General features: G+C 42.5%; 1 protein-coding gene across 13 annotated transcripts in view; it reads right to left on the bottom strand.

Moving 5' to 3' along the window:
* Positions 1 to 21,748, bottom strand: part of SPATA13 (spermatogenesis associated 13) — a 103,557-nt gene that overhangs the window by 36,360 nt on the left and 45,449 nt on the right. For 11 of the 13 annotated variants that reach the window (XR_003529115.1, XR_003529119.1, XR_003529116.1 and 8 more), the window contains exon 2: positions 12,324 to 14,120. Coding sequence is in view for 6 of the 13 variants with exons in the window: in XM_027652250.1 (XP_027508051.1) it covers positions 12,324 to 14,120 (1,797 nt within the window). In the remaining 7 variants the exon portion in view is untranslated. Of the gene's footprint in view, positions 1 to 1,304; positions 1,472 to 12,323; positions 14,121 to 15,879; positions 15,945 to 21,748 lie in introns of those variants that run through there. The other 2 variants (XM_027652303.1, XM_027652318.1) reach the window with 2 other exon arrangements.

Here is a 21,748-nt window from a genome sequence, read left to right as displayed (position 1 = left end):
TTCCAACCCACCCCCATTCTATGATACTCCTCTCTTTCACATCTGATCAGTGATGAAAATAAACAGCAAGGCTGCAGTTTGACTGCTTGCAGATCCCATGTAACTGTAACCAATAACAAACTGGGCAGTTGCACTCCCTCCTCCCACACTCCCACTTGGGTCAGATCTAGAGATTCTGCAGCCATGAATGAATTGGGTGAGCAAATTCATACAGTTTGGAAGGGAAAAACTAACTTCCTCTATGCTCTAGGAGGTTAAAGTCAAACAGACTAGGATCAGAGATATGTTATAACACAAATACAGGAAAAACTGATGGTTTTAGAAAGGAAGCTTGGAAAATGAGCATGTTGTTCCTATTTAACAGCATATCTGGCTCACAGGATGAGTCACAAGTATCATAATTGCACTGGTACTACAGGTTTGAAAATAAAATAACCTCAGCTGCAATAGTTGTTGAGGGAACATTTTAATGCATGTAAAGTAATACTGTTGAATTTTTCTAGCAAAACCCCAGCAGGTTTTCAGAAAAAAAATTCTCCACATTAAAATTTATGTTCACTTTTCCTTCAAATTTCCAATTTCTGGGTATTTCCTTGGCTTTTCCTGACTCCTTTATAAAGAAAAGAAACTGAAAGCTAATAAATATTCCAAAAACGAGAGGCATCACTTTGCTTGTCTCTGGTTGCATTTTGTTCATCTGTTTCAGACCAGATGAAGGCATTTCAGATATTGCATATTCAAAGCAAACACGCAGCCCAGAAAAAGCCTTTTACAAAGATGCCTGTGACAGAAGACTTATCTTCTGTCACCATCTTCTCTACCTGCTGTTTTCTGCTGGGCCAGTACAACTCTAACGAGCCTTTTTTAGAAGGTCACCCGATAGAGCAGGCAGATGTTGCTCTTTGTTTGAAAGATAGTTTAAGACAAATTTCATAGTATGAATGCACTTCAACCAGTAAGCAGAGTTATGAAACAGTCAATATTTTAACATGATTACTGCAATTAAGGTATGAAAAATGATCAATGTCATACATTGCTCTACATTCAATTATTTCACTTACAGCATGGAATTTATTCTAAATAGAACACTTACATAAATTCTGATTTCTATGGCATGACACCTGTCACTCAAGCATGCTTCAGCTTCTCTACAGATTTTAGCACAGGATCAGTTTTAATAGTATAATCAATTCAATAGAGTCACACTCTGACTAGTGCACTGACAGAGCTCCAGCAAAGCTGTCTCTTAAACACAGCCCCTCTGAGGTCTGAATAGCAAAATCACAAGTTAAAAAGGTTCTTACCTCAGAATCAGACACAGGTAAAGGGTCTCTACATATGCAGTGACTGAGAAAGGAGTTCATAAGAGTCATTTTGTGGTTTTGTTTCACAAAGTCTCGTCCATAAGAGCTACAAATGTGAGCACACTCTCTGCATAACCAGTCAGGCAAAGTTCATCCCATGATCCTGTACTTTTAGACTGAGGGAAGGACATGTTACACGTCATCTTCTAATCTGCTATTTACACCCTTATCTTGAGCAATAACATTTGCAAAGAGAGAGAGGACTGTTCTCCTTCTGCAGCACTCCACCTCCAGAGCAGTGATCCAAACGACAGCCAGATTAATCTATGCTGTACAATAAGCAATGCTGAAGGATGTGTGTTTTTAGGCTTAGATCTACAAACTGAACTGAAGAATCCTAATAAAACAGAAAACATAATACTCTCATTGCAAAAATCAGAAGAAACCAGACTGATAATCTCACATTCCTCTAAGTGACCGACTCAAGCAGGACCTGATCAAGTGACCACTTACTAGTAGGAATAAAATATCCAGCACACAACTCCTAGGCTCCAGTACTGCAGTCACTTAAGCATAAGTGTGACTCTTGACATCAATGAAAAAATTCTGAGGAAACAATTTCATTACACCTGTGACTGGCTTTATACTGATGCAACACCACTGACCTCAGATTACCTTCTCCTGATGAATCGGTGAAATCAGATTGATGTTATACAATTTTTACTGGTAACATCTACAGACGTATAGGATACACAGTGGCACTTCATATAGGATGAAAATCAAAATCCATGCACTTGCTCATGCATTATAAGTGCTGGTCAAAAATTTCAAGGCATTTCGAGATTTCTGAGAAGTTAAGGGCTAAACTGAATCCACACTGGATTTTCTTAAATTTATGCCTGCTAGTCTAGCAACAGCACAGGATCACCAATGCTAACAATCAAGATTATTAATCTTGTTTTGTAGGCTGCATCCTCAGTTAGGTTTCTTCTGAGACTGAAAACACAAACAGCTCTGCTTATTTATACTGATGCAAATGAATTAATTTATCTGGACAGCTAAGTTCCTACAACAGCAAATTAGTTAAATTATTGTATTTCAATTGTTTTTCTTTTTCCTGACAGCAGCATATTTACAAATACAATCATTTAAAATGAACGTTTACTTTGAGTCAGACTAACATTTTTATTTGTTATTGTTCCCTTAGGGTAGGATTCAGGTCCAGATTCCCACATCTAAATTTTGATTCTGCAATTAAGGTGTCTGTACATTAGCTAGATGTTAGAGCTGTCATCATAGCCTGTAAAAATCTGGGATGAAATTTTGTTGCCTCAACATAGGCACCCAGGGCCATTTCAAATGTCCTAAGCAATCTAAAATATCTCCATGTGCTGTGCATGATGCAGTATGTCACAGGACCTATAGGAGCCCTGGGCCATCCAGAAGCAGTCCCTGGGGATGAGGGGGAACCGGTCAGGGCATCTCCAGCAGTGCTGGGTCTTTTACGTTTTGGCAATCAAGTTGAGCCCCCAGACAAGAGCATCAGCCAAGCCTGCAGACTAGATCAGCCAGGCAGCACTACAGGCAGGAATCAGGTGCCAAGCCAGATCACAGGTAGATGTAGATGGTACTACAGTTGTGATCCCCAATGCTGTGGGAGCCCTACTTGGTCCTCATTTCCTGCTCCGACAATGTGCAGCTTTCCCACAAGGTGCTTTCCAGCTGTGCACAGCTCTCTTTGATACCTGCCTCTCAATGCACTTGACAGCTATTTTTAATTGAGCTCAACTTCAGGTGCCACTTTCAGGTGTGCTGTTAGTGGTATGTTCCCCAGGATCCCCCAACCACACAAGAGGGTACAGAGGAAGCTTTCCCAGGTTGCTCCCAGGCAGACAACTACACCACAGAATCTGAGCCCAGCCAGACCAAATGTCTCCTGTTCCTGGGCCCAGACTGATTTCCCAATCCAGGCACAACAGCTTCAACAACTTGGATCATGATCTCACTCAACTTGGCACTGGTACAACCCTGTTCCACTTAATGGCACGACTGCTGTTGGCATTCTCTGTACTCATTAATACCAAGGTAAGCAACATCAGCATCAGGTGTTTAATCACTGAAATCTTAGCTTACTCTTTGGAGCCAGGTTCTCCAATTCTTACTCAGATTACTGTGTACTTTTGATAAATTCAGCACCCAAAACTGCCTTCAGAAGGAGGCCTGCCCAAGGAGCACGAGATCTGATCCATACAGTACTGATAAGGGGTGCTTCTGTGGATGCAACTTTTATCAGTGATAAGGCATAAAATTGCCAGTACTTGAAATTGTATGGCAGGACTTCGGCTGGAGCAGTTACACCAACCATGAATAACCCTTCATCCTACACCCGACTATGCTCTCTGCTGCAGAGAAAGACCAAACTAGAAGTCTGACCCAATCAGCCTGCTGCTGATCAGCTTGCTGCTGTTGGCTGCTTGTGAGGCCTGACACCATGACAGCAAAGGAAAAACGGCCTGGGTAATTTTTTTTTTAATGTGTTTATGTCAATAACCTCCCTAATTAAAATCACCACTCTATAAATGTGTTGATGCCTGTATACATTGATGAGACTTCCTGCCCACTGATTTGCATTTCAACCCCTACAGTTAACTCTTTGGATTTTTTAAATTTTATTTTTATGTTCTAAATGTTGAACAATTAATATTTCATAACATGCACATATAGACAAGCATGGAGGTGTAAGAGGATGCATATCTCCTTGAAGTTTTTTACCCTATCTCATAATCTGCTGACAAGTCACATGTAGGTGCCTCTTGGACAAGGACCCCCAGCCTTGTTGGTCTCCAGGGGAAAGAGCATCCTGGACCCTCTTATGCCTTTTTTTTTTCCTTAGCTGCACAATAAATTGCAATATTTCCTGTTTTGATATCTGTTTATATTTGAGCTGCCTGGCTGAAATGCAGTTTTGCTACCTACAGCTGCCTATTTCTCATCCAGAGAAAGGAGATAATCAAAATCTAATAATGACTCTACAAGAAATGCATATTCATTTCCAAAGGCAATTTGTGAAAAGGTGTGATAAATTAAACAGATGATGATTCTGGCTGAAAATAAGTTACAAAGAAAACCTGAGTAGGCTGAGAAGTTTCAGAACACAGTTACTACATATTCTCAGTGAAAACTTATGATGGATAATCAGTCATGTTCTTCTGTAAATGTCAAGGCTTAAAAGCATCACAGTACTTGTGTATGTCATGTAGGTATCTTTGTATTTTGATCAAGAGTATACATTTCTGTGTACATTTAGGGGCCTATATAAAAATGTACAAATGTCTTACACTACAGCTATATAATGACAGCTATATAACATATTATAATTGTTGACTATTAAACAGCTATTATTTCTGTATAACACAGGAAGTACCAAATGTTAGGAACTCAGTAGTAATCTCAGAATTTATTTTTTGGTTCATACAAGCCACCAAAAATAAAATCGACTAAGTGATCATGACCTAGTGGCCATAAATTATTTTACCACATTCACTTCGAGGATAAGTCTGGACAACAGGTCTCCACCCACATACACGATAAAAGGCAACCTTTGGACTTCTTGCTAGATAACAGTGGGGGAGCATTAGTTGAAGTTCATCATCACTACTAAATGAGATCAAAAGCTTGCTTTATGTTTCATGGACATGACCAATTTTTTTTTTTTTTTTTTTTTGGCAAACTATGGAAGAGACACAGAGGTTTTGAGACTCCAGATAAATACAGAGAAAATTTATTTATTGTTCCTAGAGAAAATTTATTTATTGTTTTCTTTCTGGATTTTATAAAAATGTCCTAAAGTGTTACAAGAGCTCAGTGATCCCTTATTGATCCAATAGGCTGACAATTTCCAACAGTGATACAATCACAGCAATAGTTACCATGGAAATGATTGCTTTTACTGTAGAAGAAAGCACACCTTCAGTGACTGCATCTTTGATCACAAACAAACCAGAATTATTAAACCAGTCCAACTCACTTGCTAGAAGAAAATTTCCATCTATTCCTTTCTAAATGCAACATGCACTATATTCTTTTTCTTTACATCCCTCCACTTCCTCTGCCACTAGTATCTTTCCTTTTTAATCAACCTCTGAGAACACCCCATGTAAATGCATTGATTATCTATCCCTAGAATATAGAGTGCTATTCAACTGATGGTCGGCAAGACAAGAAAATACAGTCCATGAAACAATTGAAAAGGAAAACCTGCTTAAGAACAAATGCAATTACACCTTGTGTAATTCAATTACACAAGCAAAGCAGAAGAAATCAAAGTAATACCACCATATTCAACATTTAACAAAAGTTTTAGCTGCTTGGAGGATAATCTGCGTTTTCTTTCCCCCTTCTCCCCCCCAAAAAAAATTGTGTGGATCCACAGTTTAAAAATTTGCAGAGCACTGCTTCTGAGGGATACTCCCTAAAGGAATACTGCTGCATGATACCAGTGTGAGCTTCTAGAATGGGTGTAGGAAACATTATGCATTGTAATAAAGGAAAATTATATTGCTGTGCTATGTGACATGGTGAAATCAAGCCTTCTTAGCAACACAAACTGCTGTGGTAAAACACTGTTTGGAAGTTTTCAAAATTGGGAAAAATTTATATAATTCTCCTCTTGGGATTTGCTGACACCAATGCAATTGTGGTGTTCTAACTAACAAATACAACTATAAAACTGTATTTAAAGATCAGTCTATACAGATATAACTCCAAACAAAATTTAGCCATCTATGTTCTAAGTCCTTTTAATGCAGGTTTGCTTCATTTAACCTGATTCTTGAAAGCCTGCTTATCATAATCAACAATAAAGCATAAAAGCTTTCCCTCTCAGCAGTATGCCTTACCAAGGTTAGCAAGTTCACCTTTGTAATACCCATGGTTCACAGATAAGGAGCAGATGCAAAGCAGTTAAATCACGTAAGTCACAGAGGAAGCATACGGCTGAACTGGAAATGACAAGCAGATCTTGTGACTCTCAAATCTTTTCTTCAGCCTCAAGGATTTCCTTCGTCCTCTCCTCTCACTCATTTCCAAAACCAAATCAGCTAACATATTTCCGACTGGCAGAGGGGAAGAGTTTGCAGGGAAATATATTTGCTTTGCAGAAATAACCTCGTCAGTCATATAAAAATGCAAGCGTGCTAAAATCAGAAAACTATTTCCATGAGTTTTCTGGTGACTGATACTTCAGGGTGGCTGGGTGACACTCTTATACTGCCCCTTCTTTACTTCAGTATCTCAACTGGAATAGCAAGCATGTAGTGTACAGAGTATTCCTATCCTCTGCCTCTTTCAGAGGATGTATAGGCATCAATAATCCCTAAAGAAATCCCTAAATATTTTCTAAATTGACTCAGAAAAGCCCAGATCAAGTAACAGGTCTAAAAAGAATTTTCCTTTTATTTGGCAAAACAAGCAACTTTTTCCAGGCTATTTTTGTAATAACCACTGACGAACCTCAAAAGCCAGATGATAACCACAGGTTGAAAGTGGAACTTTATGCTAACAAAGCAAAACCTAAAAAACCATAGGCCTCTGTATCTCTTCCATGTCTCTCCAGACTGAAGTCCTCTGGTTCCTTACTCCCTCCACCCTTCCAGAGCAAAGCCTTATCATCCTTGCCTAAGCCCAAGCCCTGCCATGGGCAGGTCTCAGCAGCAGTCACAAACTCCAGCTCATGGAGCTTCAGTGGTGTGGAGCAACTCTGTCTGCAAACTATTATCTCCTAGAACATGCAGAAGGGGCAAGGCTGCTGTGTCTGAGCTGCTGTGCTCAGTTCCCTCCAGCACCCAACTCGCCTCCCACCCTGCCATGGCATCCCAGTACCACAAGCAGCACAGCAGCCTCCAGATGCCAGAAAGGGGAAATAGAGGTGGTCAGAGGAAACTCTACAGCTGCTGCCTCTGCTCAGTTTGGACATCTCGGCCGCCTAGAATTGAGACAGCTATTCACTGCTGACAACTCAACACCCTGCTCAATGTAAAAAAGAAATCACATGGACAGAAGTGCCATTCGACTTTTTGGGTTGCTATTATTACACCTGATCCCAGGGCAGGCAACATATGGGTACTACTGAGATGCCAGAGGACAGCTACAGCAGAGTAAAATACAGACACTCTGGAAAGGCAGAGGTGCGCAAATCCAGTAAGAAAAGAGAGCAGCTAACTGCAGTGGAGTCCATCTGAGCTCTCCCAGCATCCAGAAACATTTTTGCAGGGATGATGGTAACTCCTGTACTTTCCTACAGTTTTCAGGAATGGCCAATTTTATTCAGCACTGCAGAGTTACTTGGTCTAAAATTTAACCTGATCCAGAATTCAGATGACTGTCATGACTGCCTTGTTCTTCTTCTTCCCAGGAGCGGATACAGCAACAAACGATTACAGGCTGTACTGAATGGCAGACAGCTCTGCTGCTGCAAGTTGAAAGAGCTTTTGCTGCAATAGGAAGATATTTGTGTCCTTTGAGGGCTCCCTTCTGCATTATTTCAGTGACGGATTCTGCAATTTGGGTTTGTAGCAATTCTCAGTGGTTTATGGTTTAGCTCCGGGTAAGTGCTTCTGGAGGTCGCTCTTTGAGTGACTGTGGGCACATTGTGTGAACACATCCTGACTTGTGCAGAGCAGCTCAGAGTTTAGTGCAAATCCAATGTCACTTGGTCTAACTGAAACCTCAGCTTGCTGTGAGATGCTGTTGAGAGCCTGTTACGGGGCTCTGCTGCTCTGTTCCCAGGCCCTGTAGCCAGCAAGTCAAGAGTGTCATTGGAGTGGTGAGTCCTCACTCTAAATCACAAGCCCCTTAGGAGTAAACCCAGTTCAGAAACTTACCCCCACTAATTTACTTTACCTAATTATCCTCCACAGTTTATCACATTTTCAGTTTATACACATTAAGTTGATTAAGCCACACTCTAACCTGCATGTGGATGAACCAGAGGTGAATAAATCCAAAGGGAAGAGTTCAGAGAGCTGAAAGCAGCTAGCTCCCAGAAGTTTGCTCATTCCCAGCACTCAGGAACTTGAGGCAGGTACTGAAGATGATCATCCTCAGCTCCTCACTGCTGCTTGCTCCCTGTGGGTACTGAAAATAACTACATCTAGCCACCACCCTTTGGTCCTTCACTGTTAGGACACTTTCTGAAGCAAGAAATAGGGAGGATGAACAGTGAGGACAGAGCTAAGTCCTCTCCATATCTGCACTCATATGGCTCTTCTTCCTCTTCCCCTCCATAAGCTGTCCCCCAAGTTAAGCCCTCAGCGCTCAGTATTCAGAGCCCAGAGACCCGTACAGGACAGACCAGCCCAACTATGACAACAGCTGAGCACTTGGGGACTTCATGATGTGGATTAGTTGGTACCAGTGAGTTTTGTATGGCAAGAACAAAAATGAGACAAGTCTTAGAACACAAAGTATTGTCTTCAAACACAATGTGAGTCAACCCTAATGACAGCAGAGTCACGTTTTCAATTTATCATTCACTTATGGTCATGCAGATAAGGTATTCAAGTAATAAAAAGTCTGGTGTACTGTGAAGCCAGATGCCAGCAAGGCAATTTAAATAGCAGGTGCTCCAAGAGCTTGCAAAAGACTAGGTGAAATGTCAAATAACTTGATTTTTATTTTTTTGTAACAAATTCAGAACAGTTCAGGCAGTCTTAGTGGCTGACACACACTAGTCCAAATCAGACTAAGTTTTCATTATTTACAGTGACATGGGGCTGCTCTTCATGAAAGACTGCAAGAAACACTCCAGATACAAACTTGTACTTAATCATCTCTTCATGCTATTTAAAAGCAACATATTGAATATAAATGACAGTGGCATGAAGCAGACACTGGCAAAGCCTGGGATGTCACAGATGAGCTTTGGTGACTAACAACTCTGTAGCTTAAGAAGTGCTGAGGCACAGATTCAGGCTGCACTTAATTAGCTCTTCCCTGAGAAGCAACCTCTGTCAGAACCAAGAACCAAGAAGGCCTAACACTTCCCCTGCTCCAGTCCAAATCCTGCACTTTGGTGAAACCAACAAAGTGACAGAAGTGACAGGATCTTAAGACTGAATCACATAAGAAAAAAAAAAAACAGATTCTGAAGAAGGGATACATGCCTTCGTGTCAATACTGCAAAGTCAGCTTTACAGTTTTAGGGAAATAAAAAGTAGAAATATTTAGTTTCCACTAATATTTAGCAAAATACAGAGATGGACCAAGTTCCACAGACTTCATTTGCTGACTAATCTACTAGATGAGTGGGTAAGGGAATAAAATACATTTGCTTCCAGCTATGGCAGCCAGTCCTGAAAAGAGAGCATATTTGAGCCTGACTGGTTAGCACCTTCTAAGCTTTGTACTGAAATATGTTTCCAAGCCACAGAGATTTTAGTGGCTGTACTGGAATACATAATGGTTTATACATGAAATCCGTACAGAAAAGTAGATCCATGAAACATGGAAACAGCACAGAGTTGCCCATCAAGACAGTGTATTTAAGGTTCAGACAAAGTCTAAAAAATGTGAGATGTGCATGGCTTGGCACTACATCTCAAATAATTGTTGAGAACAAACCAAGTGCTTGGCTGTCACAGGAACAACTTGCTGGGCTGGTACAGTTCTGTAATGTGGAGGTGTAAGGTGGAGTTAAAAATGAATTGTAGTCAAAAGTTCAATCCCCAGTGACCTCACTGTGTGAGTATGCAACATTCATAAAAGTGCCAACAGGCACATTCCAATTAAAAAAATCACCTGGCATAAGTAGCTTTGGTACCAAGCTACCTCCATGTTGAGGGAAGTATGCTGTAAAGGAGGAAGTGAGCAATGAAATCCTCCAAAGAAATGGTAGGGAGAAACCATATCAGTCTCCCTTTTTTGTAGTCACTCTGAATGTCACAGCTTTAGGCTTGTGTATGGGATGAAGAACATGTGCAGAAAAAAGAAAGGACAGAATTTATATCCCTTGCATAATAAGGCAGAAGTAAAGCCTGTCCTGCCTGGCTCCTGTTTCCAATTCACAGCTACCACCTCCAAAAACTTTGCTTTTTAGATCAGAAGAGAGGTCTGGATACAGCTACACCATCTGGGTGGTCACAGCTGTTTTGTCAAGCACAGGGGCTCCAGGCAGCGCTACAGGAGAGGGAAGGGTTACTAGCCAAGGGGTCCATCCCCTGGCCACCACTTCCTCTATCTTCGGCAGGGCTCCATACTGTCCTGCCCGCTACACAAACCCAGAGCTGCCACCAGTGCACAGCTCTGTATTTTAGGCAACTGAAGCAAGCACTGAAAGGCACTCATAATTAACCTAAAATATGTTATAATATAAAGAGGAAGCTTGAATTGCATGTTAGATAATAACAGAATGTGCTGTTAAAACTAAAAACTGCAGTATCTTTTATCCACCCAACGAACACACATTCATATAAAAACTGTAGTGGTTTGTCGGGAGTCAAGGGAAAGGACCAGCTGAATTTCCCTTGAGTCATGATGGCAGATCACCACTAGATGGTAGATGAGTAGCATTAATTCTACCTCCCATTTTATTCCTGAGAAATACAACTGGCATATATCCACACTAGGGCTCTCGCCTCTCCTGGCAGTATGAAAGCATCTCCTTGCATACAAGTGAGACTTTTGGAAAATATGGATGGCTGGACCAGTTCTAGGACTCCAGAAGAGGAATAACCTCAGAGCCCAAATATTATACACCCTGAGTTTATTTTTCCAATCTTACCATTGCTGCAAATACTATAATAAACAAACTCACTTTTCTCCAGCAAAAGGACAATACTGATAAGCTCTGTTAACATTTACAGCTAGTTTGAAAAAACTGTGCTAGGCTTTTAAAAGTAGGACAGCTTCACAGACATTAAAAAACCTGACAGCATGAAAGGCTGAAGCTTGTGCAGCTGCATCATTACCTTTGTCTATCTCATACCTAAGGTATAATACACTTCTAGTCAAACTGAGGTGGCTTAAGAGCTATGTCGGCTTTATTTTGCAAATGGCTTGCATATTCATATATATCCAGAGGGATTTTTGTCCCGTTGTACTTTTCCCAGTGATTAGCAAATCTTTCACTGCTACCTCACCCAAAGTAGCTCAAAACCCCATTACTGCACATCAGTGGGACTGAGCTAAGCCTCACTGCTTCAGACAAGCACGGGGTATTCAGACAGCTCTTCGCCAACACTGCCAAATCACTGCAACTGCTCCAGTGCCAACTCAAACCATGGTATAGGTGAGGGCACAGTGTTACCACATGAGCTTACCTCAGAGGTGCTGCAATATATCTACCCATCAACTAAGAGTGTGAAATCATACATTAGGTGCAGTGAAACAACAGTATCTTCACCAAAACAATAGTAGCAACACATGCAGCCCAGCATCTAAAGTACTGCTATCTGCAATTGGCAGGCAAATAAATAACCAAGCAGTTTACCCCCAGCATATCTATCACTGCACAATGAAAACGCTGGATACAACCGAATACTTAAACCTCTGTACTGTGGTTTTCACGTCACAGCACTCTACATTACCATCTTCTGCAAGGTTTCCACAGGCAAAGTGTTGTCCAATGAGTCAACACTACTCCAAAATATATGGACTCTTTAAAGACCTTTCAGCTGGAAAGGAAATACAGCCAGACCCTGCTTAAGCTGGTAAAATCTGACAAGACCACATGACAAGGTGGTGTCTCTGCAAGGTGCAATAAGCTGCCCTTGAAAATGTACATGAATAACTTTGCTGCCAAAACTTTCTTTGATATTAATGCACAAAGCAAAAATAATTTGACATTAGCATCCAAAGAGAATATATTAGACGAAATAATTGCTGTCAGCATATTTTAGCAATAACAAGCTGTGGTAGCCATTAGTTTACATTGTTTTGCATTAATAAAGACAAAACCTGAGATATATATATATATAGATATATATATATATAGCTTCTGAAGGATTTTACTTTCTTTCTTACCTCTTCCTTTTTCTCTTCGGCACCAGAGGCTAAATTGAGGCTCAGTTGAGAATGGCTGCTTATGCCACTGTCTTCATTTCCGTCATCATAGTACACAGTTTGCACTGAGTCCTGGAAGCAAACAGGATTCCTTCCCAACTTCAGCCCTGGTACCTCAACTCTCTCCTCACTCTCTGATGAGCTCAGTGACAATGTGCTGTGATGGTTTTGACACTGGAAATTCATACTGCACTTGACCTTCCCTGCAGTAGGACTTTGAGGCTTTGGAGTAATTGGTCTGATTGGAACGTTAGGGTTTTCAGCTTCATCTGTAAACTGCTGGGTAGCTTTTGGTTCATCTGAGTCCGAATAAAAGACTTCATTGGGAAATGGACTAATGTCATTCAGTGTCGGTGATAAACTATCAGAGTCTAGGATACCCGATGACGTCCTGAGGCTTTTGTCTTCCACAACAGCTACATTCATTTCAGCCTCTTTATCCTGAGCAACCACAGGGCTTTGCAGACAAGGTGTTCCCTGCAAGGAAGAGTCTGGACTGCATACTGGGGAGGTGCATCTCTTTTTGTCATGATCCGTGCTGCTGGAAACCCTGCGGGAGTAGTCATCGTGCAGTCTGCTGTTTGACCTTGTTCTCTGGGACTGCTCAATGGGAGAAGGAGCTGTGCTCTTAGGGGCATCCTTCTTCCATGCAACATCCGTAACATTACTGACAAGTTTCAAAACTCGGTCAAAATCCTTTGCCCTGATAGGGCTCTTCCATCGCTTGGATCTCCTCTCAGGGTTTCCACCACTTTTGTCTGAGTCAGCAGAAGCAACACTCACAGTCCTTGTTGGCATCTGTTTCTCATTTGCAACCTTCAGATCAGCAAGGTTTGAGGTGGACTTCCGTTTGAATGAGCTTTTTTTCAGAAAGTTCAAATTATCAGAACTTTTGCTTCTCCGATAAATCATCCTGTTGTCTGCAGAGTCCTTCACCAAAATTTCACAGATCTTTGGCTCTGCAGTGACAGGTGATGTTGGCCTAACATAGTTGTGATGACTCTGGACTTTATCTGTGTCTAGCAAGTTTATGCGGCCAGCACCATAAGCCCGCCTGATGCTGCGTGAACGATGAGTGTTCCTCAGGAAAGACTCATCGCTTTCCTCTGCATCAGAGCAGTCAGAAGCTAAACCATCCACTGCATTCTGGAAATCATGTAGAGGCCCCGAATAGGAATACCTGTTAGTCTGAATTCGTACCACTGCCCCATTTAAGCCATGTTTGCCTACGCCGTTCTCATTTAAGATGTCTGAACATTCCCTTGTCTTAACTTCTTGGAGAACCGAAGATTTCAACTTCTTGAAAGAACCCATTTTTCTGATGGAAGAGAAGGCATTCCATGTGGACGAGTTGCCCATCAAAACCAGAGAACGAGGCCTGTCAGAGCTGGAATTAGCCCGTTTCCGAGGGGTGGTGAAAAAGCGCATGATTTTGGAAGGGCTGAGTTTATCCTCTTGAAATTCTTCCTCATGACTGTTGCTGGTGCTGTGTCCCCCATTGTTACTGACAGAGGCAGTCTGGTTTTGGGGCTCTTTATTATCCATAACTATACAAGTAACAGTGGTGCCATTTCCACAGCCATTCGGAAATGTTGTCATGCTCTCAATGCTGTACGCACGGAGTCTGAGGCTGGGGTAGCTCAAAGTGACACTGCTGTCTCCACCAGCTGATCTTGCTGCCTCCCCTTCATCTGCTGCACCTTGGTTTGTCTCGCTTTCACATTGACTGGGTGAGCTGAGCTCCTCAGGTGGCACTGCCTGCACCAGGAAAACAAAAGTCGCCGTTAAGAAATTTCCTTACAAAGTACCCAACTAAAAGAAGTTTGAGCTTCATTGCAGGAAATAAACACACACACAAAATTAAGGAGTTCTTTTATGCTGAACAAAGATGTGTTACAGGGGTGCAGAGAACTCCTCGAAGTATAATTGAATTCATTAGCAATTTAAGATACCAGAATAATTTCAATATGTACTTGTTTTTCTAATGCTTAATCAGCTAATAAATTCAGTATGACTACCACACCTACCTTACAATGGTAAATACAATGTTCATACACACTTAAAGAAAGAAATCCCCAACAACAGCAATCCAGTCTTCCTCCTCAGGTGCTCAGCACCGAGGCCCAAGACACAGGGGAAGTTTTCATTCAAAAAAATAATCATATTCATCAAGGACACCTAATTCTCAAACAGTAGGCAAAAGAGAGGAAAATATACATAACTTTTCCTAGGCTTCCTGCTGTCGGAAGGCTGTGTGACACTTGACAGTCTCGTCTGTCCGCAGGCAAATAAAAACCTAAGAACTTACAGCAAGTGCACAGCAAAGTATTTTTCCCTACTAAAGAAAGCAAGAATCATAAGTAATACACCCAGAAGCCACCCTATGCTGTCCTGACAGCGAGATAAAAACATAAATCTGAAAGTGACTGGAGTGTTTGGCCGCGCTGCATAAGGGATCTCCCGCTGAGCTAGGCATGGGAGATCCAGCAGCCCAAACCACGCTCCAGTGCATGGACCGGCGGCCATGCCAGGGGTCTCTGCCGGGCAGGCAGGCATCTGCCTCACCATGCTACACAACGCCCCAAAACCACTGGGATGCACAGTCTGAAGCTTGCTCCACCTTAAAAACAAACCTCATGGCACCGTTCTTTCAGCAACGGGCAGTGGGATCTTCGCAAACCTGCCACGGTGAGGTGGGGGCGAAGGGGAGATTCCCCCCTTGCTCCGAAACAAGGAGAGAAAACGCACAGCTGTGCTTAGGGGAAACCGGCAGCCCCGGCCCCTTCTTTGTCCTCTACCCACCCGAAGGACCGCGGAGGCTCGGGGGGCCGGCGGGGATGGGAGCTGCAGGCGATGCGGAGGCGCAGCGGCAGGCGATGCACCAGCTCGCCGAGAGTCCCATGGCGGGGAGAGAGCAGCGAGCGGCCCGGGGCGCCCGGCGGGTCCCTCACAGGCAATTGCCACCTCCCCGTGAAACGCGGCAGCTGCGCAGCCTGTGCCCGCTGGTTTTAAGGCTGCTCCCTCCTGAGCGCACTTGGAAAGTTTTGCGAGCCTCCATTCATCCGCGGATAAAAAGACTTGCTTGTGCTTCAGCGAGACGCCTGAACTCTCCCCTCGCCGCTGTTTTTTAATCCCCCTCACTCACGGGGTCACGGCGGAGCCCGGCGGGCGCCCAGGCAGGGCAGAGCCCGGCCAGCCCCGCCGCCCCGGCACCCGAGGCCGGACAAAAGCCCGCCGGGCACCCAGCCCTCCGCCTGCCCGCCGCACCCTTGTACCGCTCGCAACTTTCCACGCGGGAAAAAACTATCCAACTATAAATGAACACCGCTCTCGGCAGAGGAGTTCCCACAGAAAGCGACTTTGGGAGAAACGGCACCTGAGCAGTGCAGAAGGGGAGCGGGGGAGAGGGGGAAGACCAAACACAGTGAGATGAGATGAGATGAGATCAGAAACTCAGCTCGCAGCGTGGAAGTTGCAACAGCTTCCCCGGGAGGCGGCCCCGGAGCAGCGTCCTTACCTGGGGAGAGCCGGGGCACCCCACCAGCACCGCAACGCGTCCCCGCCGCCACTCGCTCCCGCATCGCTATGGCAGCGGCGGCGCGCCGGGGCGGGGCGGGGCGGGAAGCCTCGGCTCCCCCGGCCGCCCCCGCCTCGTGCACTCCCCGGCAGGGTCTGCTCCGAGTGACCGCCCCCAAGTGACTCCCGGCGGATCTCCAGCGCGACAGCTCCCGGGAAGGAGCCTCACTTCCTTCTGCCGTGCGCGGCGGCGGTTCCCCGCCGTAGAAAACAACCTGCCACGCAAGGATGATCACGTTTAGTGCCTCCAAAATTTCCTCGATGGTGCCCCGCCTCGCCTCGGCCCTCACCGCGCGACTCTAGGTCTGTGTGCTCTACTCACCCGCGTTGTTTGCAGTGGGTCATAGCACAGCCCACTGGCCGAATTTGCGCTTGGTTACCAGGCTGCCTTTCTGTCCAAAATCTGGACAAGTTTGGCTTGCTGCTCTTCCTCAGACTTTACAGCAAGAACAACATTCTATGCACAGTCGGAACAGAGTTCATCTACTTACAAGGAAGATTTTGTGAGACAGTGTCTTAAAGCCATATGTCATGACTCCTGGCGAAGACCCGTAACAACTGGTAGTCCTTGCTCAAATAGTTTATCGTCTAAAAATATTTCTACGCTTGGACTAGAAGTGTAGACATAATTAAAACTATTTTAAAGTAGCTCAGGTAAGATACACTCTGTCTTGTCCCATTTTCATTTGTATGGCAGAACAGACGCCCTAGAGAACTAACGAAGGCCATCAGCCCCACTGCCTCACCTCCGAGACTGGTATGACTGCACATGCTGTATAATTACTTCTCTGGAGAGCAGTACAGCCGTTCTCAAAGGCAAGGTGTAGTTAGGGGATGAGGCAAACAAATGGGCTTAAGGGATGCAGGTCAAATGAGGTAGCAAATAACTCTGGGAGTGACCACAGGACTCTCCAGCAGTCAGCAGCAGCAGGCACAGCCTGCCACCAGCCCTGGTCTAGCTGGCCATAGCTTTCTGGGACACCCCATGGAATGAGGGAGTTTGGAATAATGACTCTGCTTTGCAGTGCTTGGCGTGGGAAACAAAGGAGACATAAATGGAGATTAAGGTTGGAAGTGCTGACATTGTATGGAGACAGTCCATATGGACCATGGCTGGTGATCTGTGTTAGCTTGGAACTGTCTGGGGGAAGTTCTCAGGTCAGCGCAGACAAGAACTGTCTACTTCAGACCTTGGGAAAGGGAAGTCTCTGAAGGGGGAATCAGTAAAGGTGATGAAATGGTCAAGATAATGACATTAGTGGAGACAAAAAGTGTGTCGGAAGTTAACTTTAAAACCACTTTCCACAAGTCTTATAAACTTGTCTCACAGCCTCCCTGGTATCTATACGGGTTTGTGCTGGTCACTTGATAATTTCTAACAGCATTATTCAAGCCTGAATTTCAATGGATTTATGTTCCTATGTTCCTGTACGTTCCTTTCCATAAATATCACAGGTATGTGCATCACATTCCTTTTGAGTATACTTTTTAATCCACAGGCCCTCTCAGAGAAGAGAACCCCAGTTCCTCAGGTGTCCTCTATCTACCAGTTGGACAAAAAGACAAAGCAGAGAAAACTGTTGAGCTGAATTAAGCCACTAATTTGGGTCTCTCTTTTATCTTGCCAGCAGTGTGTCTGAAATTTAAGAAATCCTGATAACTGAGATCTGGACTGGTCTTTTAAACATGTTTGAAACACATCAGCAGTCTAAATAGGCTTGAAGAGCTAGAAATGACAGAAGAAGATACTGACAGACTAACAAAGTGCTCAGAAGAACTTAATTTCCTTAGAAAGGCCTGCTAAAACTCACTTTAAATAATTAGGTAAGAATATATGTTGTATGTTGTATTCTTTAAATGTCACTACGTTAAATAAAGGAAATACCTTGAAATTTGCAATTACAGAGATAACAGTATCTAGGCAATTAGATGTTTGACAAGTTTCTAACAGTAAATAGTTTTAATCTTCCAGACTTGCTTGCCATAGCTTTTCTACTGGTAGTATGTTAAGACCCTCTTCTGACTCTTGCAGCTTCATTGATTCAGTCTGTCCTTCCATATGCACATAGTATTGAGAGAAGCTCAGATGCAGTACAATAAGGAGTGTGTTTGAGAGCAGGATTAACTTCCTGTACTGGAGACCAATAATTACACAGATTTTTTTTTAATCCTTTTTTTTGTTATTGTTGTTGTTGTTTTTAAAAGGCTGGTAAATGTATATAGTATTCAGGACACCAAGGTCTAGTAAAATGATGCGAAGTAAAATTTACCAACAGGACTACCATGAGAAAAAAGAAAAATCCCTTTTCTGACTATAAACTTGAACACTTTTTAGTTTCTTACAATATTTGAAGAAAAGCAAGCCATAGTGTTTCCTCAAAGTTACAAACTAAAGTAACTTTAGTCCTTCCTATATTAAGGTTTTTCTACCATCATAAAAAAGCAAAATGAGAATATTCATGCTATTTGCTGCTGAGAATGCTTAGTAATAAGAACAAATTCATAGCACTTGCACAGGTATTTCTGAAAAACTGAGCTACATACTGTGTTATTTACAGGCTCCAAATGAGTAACAAAGGCTGCAGTGAACAGACGGGCAGTGCCAGCAGTACATGTTATGGTTAACCAAGTACAGTAATTTATGAAGAGAGGAACTTTGAGAACAAATTCCAGATTGGTATATGCGTGAGATTTTTAATAGTGTTTTGACATCACACTTAGCGCTACAAAAATGAAATCCTTGTTTTAGAAGCTCTAAGTCTGTACTTTAAAAGAGGTTTAGTGCACATGTGACAAGGAATGAGAAGGATTATTCCAAAAGTAATACAGGTGGGAAAGGATTACAAAAAATGTGACAGGAGAAAGAATATAGAGTTTTAATGATGAAAGAACAACCTCCCCCCCAACTTTTAGTTGGTAGTGATGCATCTCTTAGCTTTTTTAGAATAGCAAAGGGCACATTTATGTAATGAAATCACTCACATAAATCTAAAAAGTCTAAATGATAATTGTTCCATCTACTTAGTTTAGAAATCCTCTTTTCTACTCCCTTAACATTGTTCTTTCATGTTTCTTTTATAAATAATTTCCAAAAGTCTATTTCAAAGTAGTGATTTTTTTTAAAAAAGGTACTCTAAAAAGAGAGTACAAACAAAAAGAGCCAAAAGGAGTAATTTCAGGAAAACACAAAAGGATTTGCCCTATTTCCACAGCTATTGGGTAAAATGGCGAAGGAAGTGACTCTCTAAGACATACTCTAAATTAATGAGTGACCAAATTTAATTATTAAGATGCAGGATTACTGAAATAAGAGATCCTTTTGCTTTAAATGACAGTGTCTTTTCCAGGCTGCAGTACATAGCTAAGGCTCCAGTTGTGCAATTTGCACCTTCCTTTTAGATCTCAGGCAAAGACTCTTCTGCAAGCAATTAACCTCCAAGGAATCTTTACAAACTGATAGGTCCCACAGGGGGAATTAAGCTGAGTCCTATATCTATTGAAGTTAATGACAACTCCTCTACTGACTTCACTGGGAGCAGGATCAAGATCTCCATTTGTTCAGTTTAGAAATAAGAGAAGAGTAGTGCGTTTGTGTATGCAAACTCAAACTAACATAGGCTGCTAATTGTTTTCATCTGTTTCTTATATAACATGAAATTAGTGTAGGATTTTTCTATTTGTGTATATCTGCAGCCACATTAGTAATATAAATCGAAAGGGATTTTCCAAAACCAAGACCTTTGTTGTCTTGCCACTGAAAAAGTCCAAGATGACAAAATGAATCACACTGCTAAGAGAAACACTGAAAGGACAGCCTGGGTTAAATTGCTGTATTAACTTCTTAATTTGCCTAGTGAAAGTCTCCATTGCCCTCGTGCAGGAGGCTGGTGTGCTGCTTCTGAAAGGCCAGTTCCGCTTGCATTTGCTTTGTTGCTGATAAAAGCAATGACTGACCCAAGTGAGAAAAGTTTATCACAATTTGGTCTAAATCACGATACACAACAAACTGTTTGCCCCTCTAATCTTCTTTAAATGTGCTTTGCCAAGGCTGTTTAGCTGAGCTTTTTCAACTCTGTTAAACACAAAGACCAATTTAGGGAAAGCACAATAGTCCAATGGAGTGACGCCATCAATGAAAAATGACCCTTGTGTACCAGGTTACCATTATCCCATCTCCAAGTTGCTCTTACTCACCCACCTACACCACTACAGCTGCATGCAACTTAATGATGGCTTCAGCCTTTCAGGCAGCTAGACTGCTATTTATAACCCCACGGGGTCTGACTGTGGTGCTATTCTTTCTCCCCATCCTCAAGAGGCATTATGCAGACAGCATGACATGAAGAGATGGCTGGTACTACAGAAGAGCAGTTTCCAATAAACAGATCATTGTGTTTTAACATAAAGAAGACTTCCAGTTGCCAATTAGGAAGGCTGAATTCCACCTTTATTTTGTGTCTCACAAAGTATAAGAAGTGGGAAGGAAAAGGACTGTGCAGATGAAAAGTAGACAGAAATAGGAAAGAAAAGAGGTTAGTCAAGAATTTCTTTGTTTTCTTTTTTTTTTCCTACACTATATCTTTCTCTTTTTCTTCTTGTCTTGAAAGAAGTTACATTAGGTTTTCTGTTAGATGGATGTATATTGAAATGATAGGGACTAGTCAGGAAGAAAGGGTGAGATTTCAAAGTTAGGATTGCCCCACACTGCAGACTTTTGCTTTCTCTTTCTGCTCTGGTCTACCTGCCATCCTTTCCTGTGTCACACCCCTGACTGCGGAGTCTGATGGCCCTACAGCCACTCTGGATTTATTTTCCTTGCTTGAAATAACAGCGTGTAAAAGCCACAATTAGGAGCTCTTTATCAACCTTCTTCCCCACCCACTTAATTACCCTGCCATCCCCTCTTCTCTATTCAAAACTGTTCTTCCAGAATTACCTGAGGATATGAAGATGCCTTGTTATGCAACCAGGAGGGAAAAAAAATCAATGGAAGAATAAATACATAGAGAAAGGGCCTTGAGGAGTTCGAGGGCTGAGAACAACCAGCAGTGGGTGTTTGAACGACTCAGACCAGGGGCTGGAGTGTCACTGCAGAGTATTTTTGTGTGTGAGCCACAGCAAGGGGCTGTGCATGGGTTTATTTGATTTCAAAGTGATGGTGCTTCTCCCTGGACTCAGGGAAGAATCACAAGCAGCACTCAATGCCCGCTTAGATCATTCAGCTGTGCTGAAGGCAGCAGGGATACAGCAATGCTGCAGAGGTACAGTGTCTGTCAGATACTAGAAAAGTTGGAAATGCTTTAAAACTGAAGCAAATAGTGGACGTTGTTAGGAATGATGGTACATCAGTAGAAATTATGTGGTTACATAAGATCATGGTGCTTCTGATGCTTATTATAACAAAATAACAAGTCTCAGCAGAATAATTGGCCCAGCATGACACAATATACACAGAAATACCCACCTGGTTACAGGATGGCTGGAGACTTTGGGTAACTCTGTTGCAGCCAAAGCAAAAAACTGGGAGCAATTACAGCTTTTGATACATTCATGAGGGCAGAACAGTGAATATCTTAGTGAGATTAAGAAAAGGGGAAACAGGTTGCATTTGGTGGGAAGGACTGAGGCTTCTTGTTGTTGTTAAGAGGCTCCTAGGTGGTATTGATTCATGTGATTCAAGAACCACACAGTCGTTTGGATTTTTTTTTCTTGATTAGTATCAATATTTTTCTTTCTTTAGTCTCTCTCCACAATGACAAACTTGCTATCTTTGTTATGATCTGAACTAAATTAACATTCATATTTCTTGT

The sequence above is a fragment of the Corapipo altera genome, unplaced genomic scaffold (genome assembly GCF_003945725.1).
Source record: "Corapipo altera isolate COAL_440 unplaced genomic scaffold, ASM394572v1 0, whole genome shotgun sequence".
In the NCBI taxonomy this organism is placed as follows: domain Eukaryota; kingdom Metazoa; phylum Chordata; class Aves; order Passeriformes; family Pipridae; genus Corapipo; species Corapipo altera.
Note: the sequence above shows the minus strand (reverse complement) of the source record. Positions and strands in the feature narration are given on the sequence as shown.